We start from the raw sequence: 15,536 nt of genomic DNA, 5'->3' as shown, positions 1-15,536 counted from the left end.
ATGAGCTTCTGTTCTGTCAATTCTGCTGCATATGTTATGTTTTATTGTACCATATTGATTTTATGATTATAATAAAATAATCCGCATTGAACAGATCCTTGAAAGTAGCGGCATATAAGAATTTTAAATAAATAAATAAATAAATATAGACCAGTGCTTACATAATGATGCAAATCTCTTTCAGACATATTCATTGTGGATATCCTGAAAACCTGACTGGTTAAATGTGACTCAGTTGAGAAATTCTGATATAGATTACTCACAGCTTGTCTATTCAAGTGAAAGTGGTGAAAAGTCTATATTATCTGACTTCTGTCTCTTCTCAGAAGAGACATTCACTGTGCTCTGAGAGCGTTCTCTCACCTTCTCTTGGGAAAGGGAATCTTAATCCAGACAGACAACCAAGTGTGTAAACAAACAAGGAGGTATAGGCTCTTACGCCCTCTGAGGAGGCCATCTGAATCTGGTTGTGAGCAGGACATTCTTAACTCCTAGGCAATCTACCTTCTGGGAATCCATAGTATGTTGGACTACCTCAGAGAATCACAGACGACTTGTTCAGTCTCTGGGGAATACCAATGATCAGCTTGTGTGCCTCAGAAATCAACTGGAAAGTCAAAATTTCTGCTGTGTTCCATGCATCTGTGCAGCTATAGATCAACTTCTGACACGTTTCTGCTGAACTGGAATGTCTGTACATGCTATGTGAATTCCACTAATCGCCAAGACTGTCCTTAAGGTCCTTCAGGATATGGAGAGGATAATTCTCACTATACCAGCCTGACAATAGCAAGTGTAGTTTCCATATCTCATCCATCTATCTGTTCAGTCTCCAGTGCCATTGGGGATATCTTAGAATCTCATCAAACAAAAAATGGTAGGCACCCCAGTTATCCCTAGCCTTCATGATGTGGATGTTGAATGTGCAGTAGTTTCTTCCTTGGTCCTTCCAAGAAGATAGAGGACAAGCTGTTTTTCATTTAGAAAAGCTCTCAGTCTGAAGATCCTGCAGTTTCAAGTGGAAGAGGTTCTCGACTTGATGTGGGATCAGCTAGCTGGATCCCTTCTCCTATGGCCCGAGGGACATGCTTCACTAGCTATTCTTCCTCTCGTCTTCGGGCCTTAGTATCTTTTCTGTCAAAGCTCATCTCAGCACCATTGTGATGTATCACCAGATAGTGGAAGGGCTCCAATCTCTTTCCACCCTTTAGTATCCATGTTCATGAAAGGACTGTGACATTTCATTGCAGGTGTTCTCAGAGACCTCTGTCCCTTCACTTTGTTAATTTTGAGGTTATGGGGTGTGTGTGAAAAGAGGATCTAGTGGGTTCTTTTTCAGTTCTCCATTGTGATATAACAGGGACTTTCCTGCTGGACTGGAGTCTCAGGAATTTTGGAGATGAGAAGACCTGGAAATATATTGTATGGGCCAGATTTGGGTGAACTTTAAGGTGCTGAGTTTTTATGAACTTGGAAGGCAGTAGCACTTGACTTACATGCAATCATGTAATTATTTGCATTCTAAATCGATTGTGGCTGATCTTGCTAGGGGTAAATCTCTATTGGAGGGTTATTGTACCAAATTAGGGAATGCTAAGGGATTAATATCGAAGTTGTATGTGGAGTTAACTGGTGACCTACCATCTAAGTCCTGTCATCTGATTGCTTGGGAATCGGATATAGAGGAATGCTTAGATGAATTTTTGTGGGATCTGTTCACTATTGGTGGGGAAAAAAATCTGTTTCCACTTTGTTGGTTAAGAATGGGGGTGAGGTAATGTTTCGATGGTATCTCATAAAATATACCCAGAAACCAAACTGGATTGCTAGTGTTTGTATGTGAGGGGATGGATACTCTGTTTCATGTATGGTAGGAGTGCCTTCAGATACATAAGTTCTGGGATGTGATTATTGTTTTGATTCACAACATTACTGGTGTATTGGATTTCAAGGATCATTGTTTTCTTTTGAGTTTTCCTACACCTAATGCATCTACTGCTATGCAAATTTTGATTTTGCAAATAATTATGTCTGCATGGTGGCATTTGCAACTCATTAGAAGAATTTGGAGTACCTTTTCTTTGCATCTGTTCGTCAGCGCTTACATAGAATTTTTTTATATGGGCACATTAACTGCGCTCTGATAAGATGCTCTTGAGAAGTTTACTAATATCTGGAAGCCCTATCTATTATGGTTGCAGTTTGGTTCCCCTTGGTATGGCCCTGCTTCTTTTATCTTTATTACTCATAGTATAACCTGCTGGGTTATACTATGAGACCTGTCGCTTGCTGGGGTGGTGAGGAAGGTAGTAATAAGCATTGAGATTTGTATGATTTTATTCCTGTTTCTCTGTTGAATGTGAATAAGTTTGTATTTTGACAAACTTTAAATTCTTTAAAAAAAAAAAAAAAGACTGACATTTAAGACCTTCAGTCACTAAATCTCTAGTGCCTCCTTGGGACGTCATTTATAGGCCTAGTTCAACTCATGAAACCTCTTTTCAAATCGCTCTAGTTGGACTTGGTTTCTCACCTGGAAAGTGTTGCTTCTCATGGTCGTCACTCTGGTATACAGTGTGTAATTTTCGGTTCTAAGTTACACAACAGGTTTTGTATAAGTTATACAACAGGTTTAAGCTGATGTACTATTGGGGGATGAGTTTCCTTCATAAAATGCATGTGCACCTCAGCAGTCTTCTACTAGATATTTTTGTTTTTGTGCATTTTTATTCTTCCTTAAGATAGAGCTGTTAATAATCTTCTCTCACCCCCTTTCCATAGAGAAGTAGCAACGTATAATTTTCAAGATGCCAACTCAGCAGGTGTTTGATTATTTGAATAGGTAATAGAGTGAATTACTTGATTGCGCTGAAACACAGCTAAAAGTAAAGCTTTTAAATTGTTGTTTTAGGTTCAAGCAGAAGAAGAAACCGTACAGAAAAATTTGATGAACTGTGAAAAAGAACGAGAAATATTGCAAAAAAAATGTAATGAATTTGAGATTAAATTTAAAGAAGTTGAAGAACAATTAAGGTAGATCATTTTGATATGGTTTTGGTGTTTATTATTTTATTTTTATATACTTCCTTTTCACTATCATGTTGTGACTTATATAATAGAAGCAGGGCAGAAAACCATCCCAACCTGCTGTTGGTAATGCCTTTCAAAGATATATGGAGGGCTTCAGCAATGTTTGTCTAACCAGTCTGAAGAAAAATGGTTGGTCCCCAGCCTCCCAGGGGTTTTAAGACTCCTATGACAGTTCTGTAGTTGGAGTGAGCTTTGTACTTGTTTACATGAGAGGCAAATAAACAATTTAACTAGATTTATCCTAATTTAATGTTCTTGAAGTTTACTGACATTCTTGATGTAAATCTATAGTATGTTACCATTTTTATGACTAGAAACAAAAGCAGTTCCATATTAAATCCAAAAATTTAATGTGGATTTGATAGATGAATGAAAATTTAAAATAAAATTCTGAGACCCAAGTTCAGATTTATTATTCAAGCAGAATAAGCATTGTACACATGATGTATGTCCCTATTCCAGCAAGTTTATAATCTTTTTGTGCACAGGAGAGATTAAGTGACATGCTTAAGGCTATAAAAAGAGTGGTGCATAGCCTAACTGAATTGGTATCACTATTCATACCATAGCCATCTCCCGTGGGACCAAACTGTGGCAGCCAACGAGCCTATCTTCTATGAACTTGAATTATAAATCATTTCCCTACTTTTAGGTAAAGGTGACTCTGTTAAGTAAATACTTTGACTACACACAGCCTATAAAGGTCTATTCTTTAGAGTTACTGATTATAAAAACGTTAGTTGGGCACACTAAAAAGTTACTGATTTTCTGTCAGATTACTCTCTCAATAAATTGTATGTTTCTTTATATTGTTCTGTGTAAGGGGATTTAATCCCTTGTTGGTACGATGACATTTTTGAGGTGGGAGATGGAGGGCCAGCCTGGCCTTATCAAAATACAGTTCTCTGTCTACAAGCGACACTGAATTAGCCATGACAAGGGCTGACAACTGGCACTGTCGTAGCTCAGAAATTTTGCTTTACTGAGCATGCATGGAGGTTTGCACACATGCTGCCTCATGAGCTCTTCAGTCTTTTTTTTGTCCAAGCTCTTTCTCTCTCTCATATCTGTTGGTACTTTTATAGTTTCTTTTAGTCTCTAATTCACTCTGAGTTGTCTTGCTGCCTCGGCAGTCCCTCAACAGAACTTTTCAGTACTACCAAAAAAAAAAAAAGATAGTTACAAAAAAAAAAAAAAAAGTGTAAAGAATGTACGGCTTCAAGGACATCACTCATGGTCACAATTTTTGTTACAAATGTCTGCGGCCAGACCACAGCACAGCTAACTACTATGGCTGTAGACAGATGTCCCTGAGATTCCAGAGAAGCAGGGTCTGGAAGATGGAAGAACTTTGCAGGTTGTTGAAAAGCCTCTTGGAGTAGAGCTTCAGACTCACTCCATTCCAAGCTGAGCAGGTTCTGTGCCCACTATTTCCTTATTCCCAAGTAGTCATGGAAATTGACACCCATCATAGATTTACATAGATTAAACAAGAATCTGAAACTGGAGAAGTTCAAAATGAACTCCAGTCCCATCATCCTATCTTTTATTCAAGCAGGAGATTGGATGTGCACCCTGGGTCTGAAAGATGCCTATGCGCACATACCTGTCTGTCACATCCATTGGAAATACTTCAGTTTCGTGAGCGGATTCCTCTCACTATCAGTACAAGGTTCTCCCTTTCAGGTTCTTGACGGCCCCAAGGGTGTTCACAAAATGCCGAGTGATAGTGGCAGTGGCACATCTTTATTGCCAGAGAATTGTCTTTCCTTACCTGGATTACTGGTTAGTGACTGGGCCTTCCCAAGCAGAGCTGTTGGACTTCCTGTAGAAGATGATCCAGCTCCTTCAGTCGCTATGGTTCATAATTGACTTTATCAAGTGTAACCGCGTTCCTACCCAAATAATCAAGTTCATCAGAGCTTGTATAGACTCTCAGGAGGGAGAGACTGTGCCTCCTTTTGGAGTGGGCAATTTGCCTTTGAGCCTTGATCTAGGCCCTACTACAGTGGGGTCAAGTCTCAGCTTGAGAAACTGTGATTATCCTGGGACATACGATGGCAGTGGTGCATATGGTTCCCATGACTCACCTCAACATGCAAATTCTTCAGTGGGGCCTCTGTGCTCAATGGAATCAGTTGTTTCTGCCATTATTATTTCTTGTGAGGGTCACTGCAGATATGAGGGAGTCTCTTTAGTGGTGACTAGGCCCAAAAGACCTGGAGATGGGATCACCCTTTCCTCATTAAGTAACCCTAGAAATGAGTACACTCATCAGGGGAAGAGGTGCACACACAAGCTCCTTCCAAACCCAAGGAGTCTAGTCAGCAACAGAATGTCTATCTCTTTCAGATTAATTTTCTGGAGCTACGAGTAATCAGACATGCATTGAGAGAGATTTTTTTTCACATCTCCTTTGGGGAAAGAGAATTCTGATCCAAACTGACAACCAAGTAACAATGTTCTACATCAATAAGCAAAAGGGCATAAGGTTGTGGACCCTCTGGCAGGAATTTCTAAGAATTTGGGAGTGGACTTGCAGCCACAGAGCCTTCATATAAGCAACCTATCTTCCTGGGATCTGTAACATGTTGGCGGATCACCTCGGCAGGGTATTTCATCCCCAGAAGTGGTTTCTAGATCAAACAGTGGCAGACAAGTTGTTTGATCCCCAGGGTTGCCCATCTATCAATTTATTCACATCAGAGGACAGCAGAAAAGTAGAAATTCTCTATTTTTCAAAGCGGATGCTTTTGTTCATATGAGATGCAGATCTGCTGTTCCGTTTTCTACCACTTCAGTTGGTGGCGAGAACAGTGCAGAAGGCACTCAAGGACAGGGGTGCACCTTATCTTTATTGCACCAGCATGACCCAGACAAGTGTAGTCTCTTACCTCATCAGGTTATCAATCAGTCATCTGTTCTCTCTGGGATCTAATTTGACTTTGCTAACTCAAAAGGACAGTCATCTGTCACCCTAACCATCCCACTCTCAACTTGATGGCATGGATGTTGAGCACATATTAGTCTCATTGCTGTCACTGTCCAAAGAAGTTGAGGATATTATGACTTCTGCCAGGAAGTCTTCAACTAGAAATGCTTACAGTTTTAAATGGAAAAGATTTTCATCTTGGTGTCAAGCAACCTCCCTGGATCCATTTGCCTGTGAACCAAATGAGTTGTACTAGTACTTATTTTCCCTCTCCTCCTCAGATCTCAGTACATCATCAGTTAAAGTGCCTTTCTGAGCCATTGCGGCTTATAATGTTCCAAGTTGATGACAAACAGATATTATTCATCCGGTGTTGAAGTTCATTAAAGACTTGTGGCATACAAGTCCTCCAGTTGCCAAGCCATGGGATATATACCATTGTTCTGTTATTTTCAGTCACAGCGATTTACAGCAACCAGTTAATATAACTTTCAACTGTCAAGTATTAAAAACAGAGAATATAAAATAGAAATAAAATCTCAATGTTGTATTAATACAACTAATGAACTTGCCTTACGAACCATTAGTCAACTCCCTTAAACTTCCTCACCTAGAAAACAGTCACCCTTATGTTGACTAGAAGAGCCAGTGAGCTTCAGTCATTGATTCTTTACTCTCCATAACAAGCAATTTTTCCACAACAGTGGTGCTCCACGCTCGCCCCCAAGTTTCTTCCAAAATTAGTTTTGGCTTTTCATCTGAATCAAACCATTGTTTTGCCTACGTCCTTTCCAAGACCTCATGTAAATGATGAGAAGATTTGCCATTCCCTAGACTGCAAAAGGGCCCTGGCTTATCTGAAGAGAACCCAACCACAGCATTCTGAACTTTTCATCTTATGATCCTAACAGACTAGGAATAGCAGTTTCCAAGTACACGTTGTCCAAGTGACTGGCAGACTCTGGTACACATTTCTATGCTCTGGCTTGCCTCCAGATCACAAGGCTCATCAAGTAAGAGCCATGGCTACCTCAGTGGCTCATCTGTGACCCATGTCCATCAAAGACGTTTGCAAAGCTGCAACTTGGTCATCTGTTTACACCTTCATGTCCTGTTATTATCTGGACAATCTATCAAAAACTGACAGTAACTTCAGGCAAGAGGAGAAGTCCATTAACGGCTATTAATCAAGTTTACTTAGGGAATAGCCACTGCTATTAATTGCATCAGTAGCATGGGATCTTATTAGTGTTTGAGTAATTGCCAGGTTCTTGTGGCCTGGTTTGGCCTCTGTTGGAAACAGGATGCTGGGCTTGATGGACCCTTGGTCTGACCCAGCATGGCAAGTTCTTATGTTCTTAGTTTTGTGCAGCCTTTTTACCCAGTAATCCACTCTCCACTTCTCCCCACTTGGGTGGGGGGGGGGGGGGGGCTGGATTGCTTTTCATTAAGTGCTCTGCTGCAGCCTTCATTTTGAAACTCCTCATGTATTGTGGCTAATTCAGTCCTGCTTGTCAACAGAGAAAGTGAGTTCGCCTACCGTAAACGGGGATTTCTATAGACAGTAAGAAGAATTAGCAAATGCTTAATAACCACTCTCTTTTCTGGAGAATTGTCTGCCTAGCTAAAGCTGAGCTTTGTAATCAACTGAGGGGCTCATGAGGCAGTGTATATGGGAACTCCTATGCATGATTAGTAGAGCAATAGCTCTGAGCTAGTAGAGAAGGGTCCATTCGGCACAGTCAGATGACATCGCCATTTCATAGCTAATTCATGCTGTCTATGGAGAACCTGGTTTACTGCAAGCAAACTTGCTTTCTTGTGGAGCTTCTTACTGCTTAACACCTTAAGAGTAACTTTCAGAGCTCCATAGAAGCTTGCTGCAGCATTCATGGCTTCCAAGATGGAGGAAAGAAAATGAAATAAATATTTTTATTTAGCTTATTTGCAGATATGTTGATAAAATCAGAAATTTTGTTTTTCTTGTCTTTTTTTTTTTTTTATTAAGAAGCCCAAAATGTGTGTTTTGAAAGCAAATGATGACCTCATTTGTAATTTTTGTAGCTGAAACATCCAGGATACATGACTTGATATTTATATTAGACAGGTGAAGACAGAGCATTGCAAGGCAAAAGAGAAATATACAATAGAAGCTAAAAATGCTGAGTTGGATTCAATCCTGGCGCAAGCTAATGAAAGGATCTTTGAACTTGAGAATAAACTTGTTGACACAGAATATATTCTTAAAGAAAAGAATGACCTGATGCATCAGAACAAAGAATTACAAGTTTATATTGCACAGCAGAATGAGAAACTACAGATCTATCAAGATGAAATTGTAGGTACCAGAGCAGAATATTATGGTATGAAAATAATGTACAAGTAATTATTCTTTTTTATACAGAGGGCTGTAAATGGTAATATATGGTTGCAGGAGGAGTTAAATGACTTGGTCAAAGCATCTTCACAAATGAGTCCCCTTTGACTTTAAAAGAAAAGACTGGGAAGTGGAAGGATGAGAAAGCCTTAAAAAAAAAAAAAAAAAAAAAGCAATTGAACAAATGAAAAGAAGACTAAAGGTTCCTCTTCTTATGGTTACATGAAGCATCCACTCTGCATTGATTAGTCAGATACAGAGAGGAAACAATTGGTGTAAGTCTGCCATGCACTAAAGCACCCACAGGCACTGGGCATGTACTGAAATAGGTCAGGGGTGGCCAACTCTGGTCCTCTAGATCCACACACACACCTGGTTTCCAGAATATCTCCAATGAATATGCGTGAGATAAATCTGCAGGCACTGTCTCCACTATATACAAATCTATCCCTTACCATATTCATTGTGAAGATCTTAACAATTGTGGGTGTTAGCTGGTGGATCAGGGTTGGCTGCCCCTGAAATAACAAAAACAAAAGTGTGCTGCACAAACAAATTTTGCGATCCATAAGCTCAGGTGAAAATGTCAAGTTTTAATGTGGAAATAGAAAAATCAATCACTAGTTGTGGCAACAATCCAAGCAAATTAATAGCTGATGACAGCAAACAGCTATTTATATAGAAACATAGAAATGACGGCAGAAGAAGACCAAATGGCCCATCCAGTCTGCCCAGCAAACTTTCGCACTTTTTTTTTTCTCATATACTTATCTGTTTCTCTTGGCTCTTAGTAACCGTTTTTATTCTATTTCCCTTCCACCCCCGCCATTAATGTAGAGAGCAGTGTTGGAACTGCATCTAAGTGAAATAGCTTAATTAGTTAGGCGTATTAACCACAGCAATAAGCAAGCTACACTCATGCTTATCTGTTTATCCAGATTATGTAATTCAGTCCTTGTTGGTTGTTGCCTGAATATAGATCCACCTTTCTTCATTCCTCCCTGCCTTTGAAGCAGAGTGCTTCAGTTATTTGTTGGTGCAGTGTAAGTTGGCAATGTTTGATCTTTCCTCTACGGACCCTCTGACCTCACTACTGAACCTTTTCTCAATAGTTTCCATCAAGGGTTTCAGCTCAACCAGAAGCAGGGGCGGATTGGCCTATCGGGGGATCGGGCATCCCCCGGTGGGCCGGTCGCTCTAGTCACGTGGTCTGCTGAGTGTGGCCGCAACAGAGCCACACTCGGCAGACCACGGGGTATCTCCTGGGCCAGCCTGGGCAGAAAATCCCCGGGCCAATCTTTACCCAGAATTGTTCCCATTAATCTAAAATGTGCTCTAGATACACAATAAAATGTTTAATATTTTTCTATCCATTGAAACTGTCTGATTACTTATTTCTTGTTTTTAAAACTTAACTTCAGAATCATTTTTGAGCATTTTACTTGCTTAATGTTTCTTAATGAGTGGTAAATATTTTGAATATGATATTTAAGCTGACTAGTCAATTCAGACAGTTATAAAGCTGCCATTACACTGTCTTCATTAATATAGTCAATATTATTTATTTATTTATTTATTTTATTTAGGTTTTTTATATACTGGCATTCATGATAAAATCACATCATGCCGGTTTACATTCGAACAAGGTGTGCAAAAATATGTTTCTTTGTTTTATGAAGGCATTTATAGAAAATGTTAACTCTAAATAGTTCATGAACATGATAAAAATGTTAATTCTAAAGAGGTCTGTGAGAGGGCTCATTCTATATAGTCCAACCTTCCCACTTTACACACAAATTGTACATAATTGTACACACAATTATACAAAAGTCAAGAGACTGAAGAAAAAAATATCAAGAAGTTCACAAACTTTAGGACAGCTGGAATTGAAAACATTATTTTGTACTGGCTTTATTGTACAAGTCATGCGAGTTTGATTAGAAAGTAATGGTTTCCATTTTAAATTTTGCATTCTGATTATTGTAAGTTAATTCGGGAGAGAGGTGCACTGAGTTCCAAGCATCTGATGGGAAGTTCCTCAACAAAAGATGTCTGTGCCTCCAGCTGGGAACATAACAGCTTACTGATTGCAGACCTAAGGTATAATTTTCAGATTACTAACTATTGGCTGGCATTTTCTAATGCTAATTATTAGGTGTTATTAATAGCAATTAGATTACAAAACATTTTTTCTTAGGCACTTTCCACTCTAATTTTTTTCTTTCAAAGAGCACATTCCCATAACCTTTCTCCCTTTTTTTTTGTCCTAGACGTAAACTGTCCATGAGAGATGCAGAAATTCAGAAGCTTCAAGCAAGCCTGACAAGCTGTGGGGCAGCTCCTTATCTTTTTAATATTGCGCGTAAAGATCAGGCTGAATGTTATGACCTAGAAGCAGAACCTGTGAAATTAAATGGAAAACAGTTAGGTGAGAATGCAAATAACTGTTCATATGCTTGAAACAGATTCTTTGCGTTTAAAAATGTATTTTTACATCGATATATTGAAAATATGGAGCCTGACATACTCACTTTTGAATTTCTTACCTGTTTTCTGTTTATTTATGTATAAAATTCATAGCCTGCTGATCCATGTTTTGATAACAATTGGCTTTGCTGTTAGCAAGAATGGACTAGCTGAATTAATATAAACTGAGAAAATGGAACATTTCCATTGGGCAATCAGTGATGAGAAGCAGTGGATATTACTCAACAATAGAAGCATGCTGTATCTTGTTACTGCTAGAATGGTTTAAAACAAAAAAAAATCCACTCTTTTTTTTTTTTTTAAATTAATATCTGTACTGCTCTCAACAGTGGGCTTTTCCTATTTGTTAAATGCCTTTTATGCAGGACATGAAAATTTAATAATAATAAAGCTATTGGCACTTGTTAAAGTATTACTGTAAAGTAAGTCATTTTTTAGAAAATTCTTTGGCTATTTTTTCAACTGTAAAAACGGGGAGACTGGATGAATCACGTGGTCTCTAGCTGCCTTCATGCTCTCTGTTTCTATGTAACTACATGACGCTGGATTAGGGCCTTCCTTTTCTTTGCTTCCTATCGGGCCGATACAGTACAGTGCGCTCTGATGGAGCGCACTGTTAGCCGGCATTTGGACGCATGTTTTGGACGCGCTAGCTTTACCCCTTATTCAGTAAGGGGTAATAGCGCGTCCCAAATGCGCGTCCAACCCCCCCAAACCTAATAGCGCCCGCAACATGTAAATGCATGTTGATGGCCCTATCAGGTATTCCCACGCAATACAGAAAGTAAAATGTGCAGCCAAGCCGCACATTTTACTTTAAGAAATTAGCGCCTACCCAAAGGTAGGCGTTAATTTCTGCTGGCGCCGGGGAAGTGCACAGAAAAGCAGTAAAAACTGCTTTTCTGTGCACCCTCCGACTTAATATCTTGGCGATATTAAGTCGGAGGCCCCAAAAGTTAAAAAAAAAAAAAAAAAAAATTAAAATGGGCCCGCGGCTTATGGGCCAAAAACCGGACACTCAATTTTGCTGGCGTCCGGTTTCCGAACCCATGGCTGTCAGCAGGCTCGAGAACCGACACTAGCAAAATTGAGCGTCTTCTGTCAAACCCGCTGACAGCCGCCACTCCTGTCAAAAAGGAGGCGCTAGGGATGCGCTAGTGTCCCTAGCACCTCTTTTTACTGCCGGCCCTAATTAAAATAAAATACTGTATCGCGCGCACAGGAGAGCGGGCACTTGCTGTATTTTACTGTATCGGCCCGTATGAGATTAAGTATATAAAGAGGATGCTTATCAAAGCCCAGGTATATAACTTGTCTAAGAATTGCCACCCTCTGTCTGGCTAGCAGGACATTCAGGCTTCTATTGCACACATGCTGTTAGTTGAGTTATAAAGAAGTGTATCCGAGGGCATGCTTAAGATGGGAGAGGAATAACCATGTGTGTACTTAGCATTTTCAAAAGTACGCACACTATTTTGCCCTTCCTCTTCACAAATAGCAGGGGGAAAATGCACAGCCACTTTTAGGGCACATGCTTTGGCGACTGCTAATTTTCAAAGGGAAACATGCATAGTTTGCCTGTGAAAAGTTGCTGCAGTCTTAAGCAGGTTTAGAGTTCCTGTATATGTTGCAAATAACAGAAACTATTCCAAATATCCCCATAATCATGTGTAGTTAAAGCATATGAGTTGCTCAAAGCCTTTGGGCATGAGTGCTTATATTGAACAACAAGTAATGACATAGGCTGCTTTAAAGTAAAATATCACAATGATTTGTGCAGGAGCTGCAACGCAGATGCTGCTTGTGAACTTTGTCCTAAGTAGCAGCACAAAATGTTTGTATCTATTAGTTTCCAAGATATTGTCCTTTGTTTTTATTTATTTATTTATTTTTATTACTACAAAGTGTTATGGGTTCTAAATAGGATATTTAAAACTTGTTTCATTTTGAAGGAGATGAAAAATTCCAGCAACAAGAGATGATTGTTAAAGAACTGGAAAAGGATAAGCAAAAACTCATTGAGCAAGTAGAAGAGTTGAGTACTAAGCTAACAAAAGCAGAAGATGACATTTTTTCCTTAAAGGTCAGCATGGATCAGAGAACCACTCAGTTTCAAGGGATACAGAAGGAACTGCTAGAAAAAGCAGCAAATAGCAGCAGCTTGGAACATGAAGTGAGTGTTCAAGAACTTGGAAAATGACAGACCTAGGGCTGTCCTGATGGCTTATGCAGGTGGCCTGAATTTAATTCTCAAGCTTGGCTTGGCTCTGTTTCTTTGGCTAGCTGAGACTGCTGATGCGGCAGAGGGAGGGAATCCCAGCCATTGCACCATGGGAATACCTTGTGGGCATGGGTGCATGCATAGTTGGTTGATTATAACATAACTGGATTTTCAAAAGTTTGACAAGGTTCCTCATGAGAGACTTATCAGGACATTATAGTCATGGAACAGGAGGCAATTTCCTATTGTGGATTAGTAACTGGTTAAAAGATCAGAAATGGAGAGTAGAACTGAAGTCCTTTCTCAGTGGAGAAAGGTAAATAGTGGAGTGCCACAGGGCACTCGAGATATATTTATAAATAATCTCACTCATCACTCCTTTTTCCAGATCATCAAATATGCAGATGACACAAAATTGTTAATGTACTTAAATCACAGGGTGATTGTGAGAAATTGCAAAATGACCTTGCAAGACTGGGGGATTGGGCATCTAAATGGCAGATAAAACTTAATGTAGGCAAGTGCAAAATGATTCATGTAGAGAAGAATCATCCAAACTGTAGGAACATGATGCTGGCTTCTGAATAAGGCATCGCCACCCAGGAAAGAATCTTGAAGACATAGTGGACAATACTTTGAAGTCCTCAGCTCAGTCTGTGGCAGTGGTCGAAAAAGCAAATTGAATGTTAGGTGTTATAAGGAAAGGAATGGAAAATAAAATGGAATTTATCATAATGCCTCTATATCAATTCACGGTGCCATATCTTGAGTACTCTGTGCAGTTCTGGTCACCCCATCTCAAAAAAGATCTAGCAAAACTTGGAAAAGTACAGAGAAGGGCGACTAAAATGATAAAGGAGATGGCTGTCCTATGAGGAAAGACTAAACAGGTTAGGGCTCTTCAGCATGGAGAAGAGAGGAAATATGATAGAAGTCAATAAAATCATGAGTGGGGTAAATAGGGAATGGTTATTTTACCCTTTCCTATATTACTAGAACTGGGGACACTCCATTAAGCTAATGGGTAGCTTTTTAAAAACAAATCTGAGAAAGTAATTTCTCTTGGCATATAATTAAACTCTGGAATTTGTTGCGAGAGGATGTTGTGAAAGCAGTTAGCGTAGCTGGGTTTAAAAAGGGTTTGGACAAGTTCCTGAAGGAAAAGTCCATAAATCACTATTAGGCATGTAGACTTTGGGAAGCCTTTGCTTATCCTGGTGATGAGCAAGAAGATTGGACCTGTTGTTGCATTTTGTTTACTAAACTTTTTTTTTGTACACGGTATGGGGGGAAAAGCCTCATTATTTGCTACTATTAGTTTTAGAACTTTTTTGTCATTATTTATTTATTTTTCATTTTTATATACCGATGTTCCTGTATAGAATACATATCGCACCGGTTTACAGAGAACTGAACTGTCGCCTCAGGGGCGGATACATTGGAACAAGGTTGAAACTGAAACTTACAGCGAACCAGTGGAATGCAATTCAAAACATGATTAGCAAAATAAAGTACAATTCAAAACATATACAATTATGTTCTTGACTGAAGATTTGCATATTTCTTTTCAGTTGACAAAGAAGCGTTCTCAGCTTTCTACCATAGAAAAGCAGTTGAAAGAAAAGTCTGTTGAGATTTCATCTCTTGCTGCAAAGAATTCTGAACTAGAGTTGGAACTCATGGTAAAAGCTGCTTTTTCATTACTCGAAAGTAAAATTTATCAAGAAATGTAGGTTTTTTAATTCCCTATACATTTTAATATCCTCCTTTTAATGTTATAGTTTGAATGAGAAATAGAACATGTTTCTCCTTTTATAGGATCTTTTGCATGCCAAATGAATTATCTCCCCATAATCAATGTGACTCTGAGGAGAAGATACTCTTGTTAGTGGACATTAGTTACGGTTGAAGAGTCCCTTTTTCCTTTAATGCAGCTCTGAATATGCAACCTTTGCTGCCTCTTTGGAAGGATGCAATGGTTCTTTGGGACCTAAGAGGCCAGTACACATCCCATTGCTGGAAGGGCACCACTCGATATCAGGACAGATTCTCTGACTTAATTTATCAACCCTGGCATAGAGTCTTCAGGGTGGGAAGGAAGATTTAACCTTTAAGACCCAAGAGGTTTTAACAGTAAACTGCTCCAAGGAGACACTGCATGCAGTGTTTTGGTGTTTGAAAAATAAATCTTTAATAAAGAGTCCTTCAAAGTCACAAATGGTAGTAATTACAGCATTTCAATCTGAAAATCAAAAGCATGTATTAAAATTGCACAAGGGGGTTTCTAATCCTGGCTGTTATACCCTCCAGGGTTTCCTTCATTCCCATTCGTTGGGTGTAGACTCCCTTGCATGCATGCTGGGCTCCCTGATTTCCCCCGAGGATCATTTTTGGTAACTTGTACTTCAGTGCTTGAATCTTTTTTTTCA

General features: G+C 39.3%; 1 protein-coding gene across 7 annotated transcripts in view; it reads left to right on the top strand.

Annotated features, from left to right (window-relative positions):
• Nucleotides 1–15,536, top strand: part of CCDC18 (coiled-coil domain containing 18) — a 259,561-nt gene that overhangs the window by 53,426 nt on the left and 190,599 nt on the right. For 6 of the 7 annotated variants that reach the window (XM_029618296.1, XM_029618291.1, XM_029618292.1 and 3 more), the window contains 6 exons: nt 2,912–3,033; nt 8,126–8,360; nt 10,387–10,499; nt 10,670–10,827; nt 12,839–13,059; nt 14,679–14,789. In XM_029618296.1, coding sequence (XP_029474156.1) covers nt 2,912–3,033; nt 8,126–8,360; nt 10,387–10,499; nt 10,670–10,827; nt 12,839–13,059; nt 14,679–14,789 — 960 coding nt within the window. The remainder of the gene's footprint in view (nt 1–2,911; nt 3,034–8,125; nt 8,361–10,386; nt 10,500–10,669; nt 10,828–12,838; nt 13,060–14,678; nt 14,790–15,536) is intronic. The other variant, XM_029618297.1, reaches the window with a different exon arrangement.

The sequence above is a fragment of the Rhinatrema bivittatum genome, chromosome 10 (genome assembly GCF_901001135.1).
Source record: "Rhinatrema bivittatum chromosome 10, aRhiBiv1.1, whole genome shotgun sequence".
Taxonomy (NCBI): domain Eukaryota; kingdom Metazoa; phylum Chordata; class Amphibia; order Gymnophiona; family Rhinatrematidae; genus Rhinatrema; species Rhinatrema bivittatum.
Note: the sequence above shows the minus strand (reverse complement) of the source record. Positions and strands in the feature narration are given on the sequence as shown.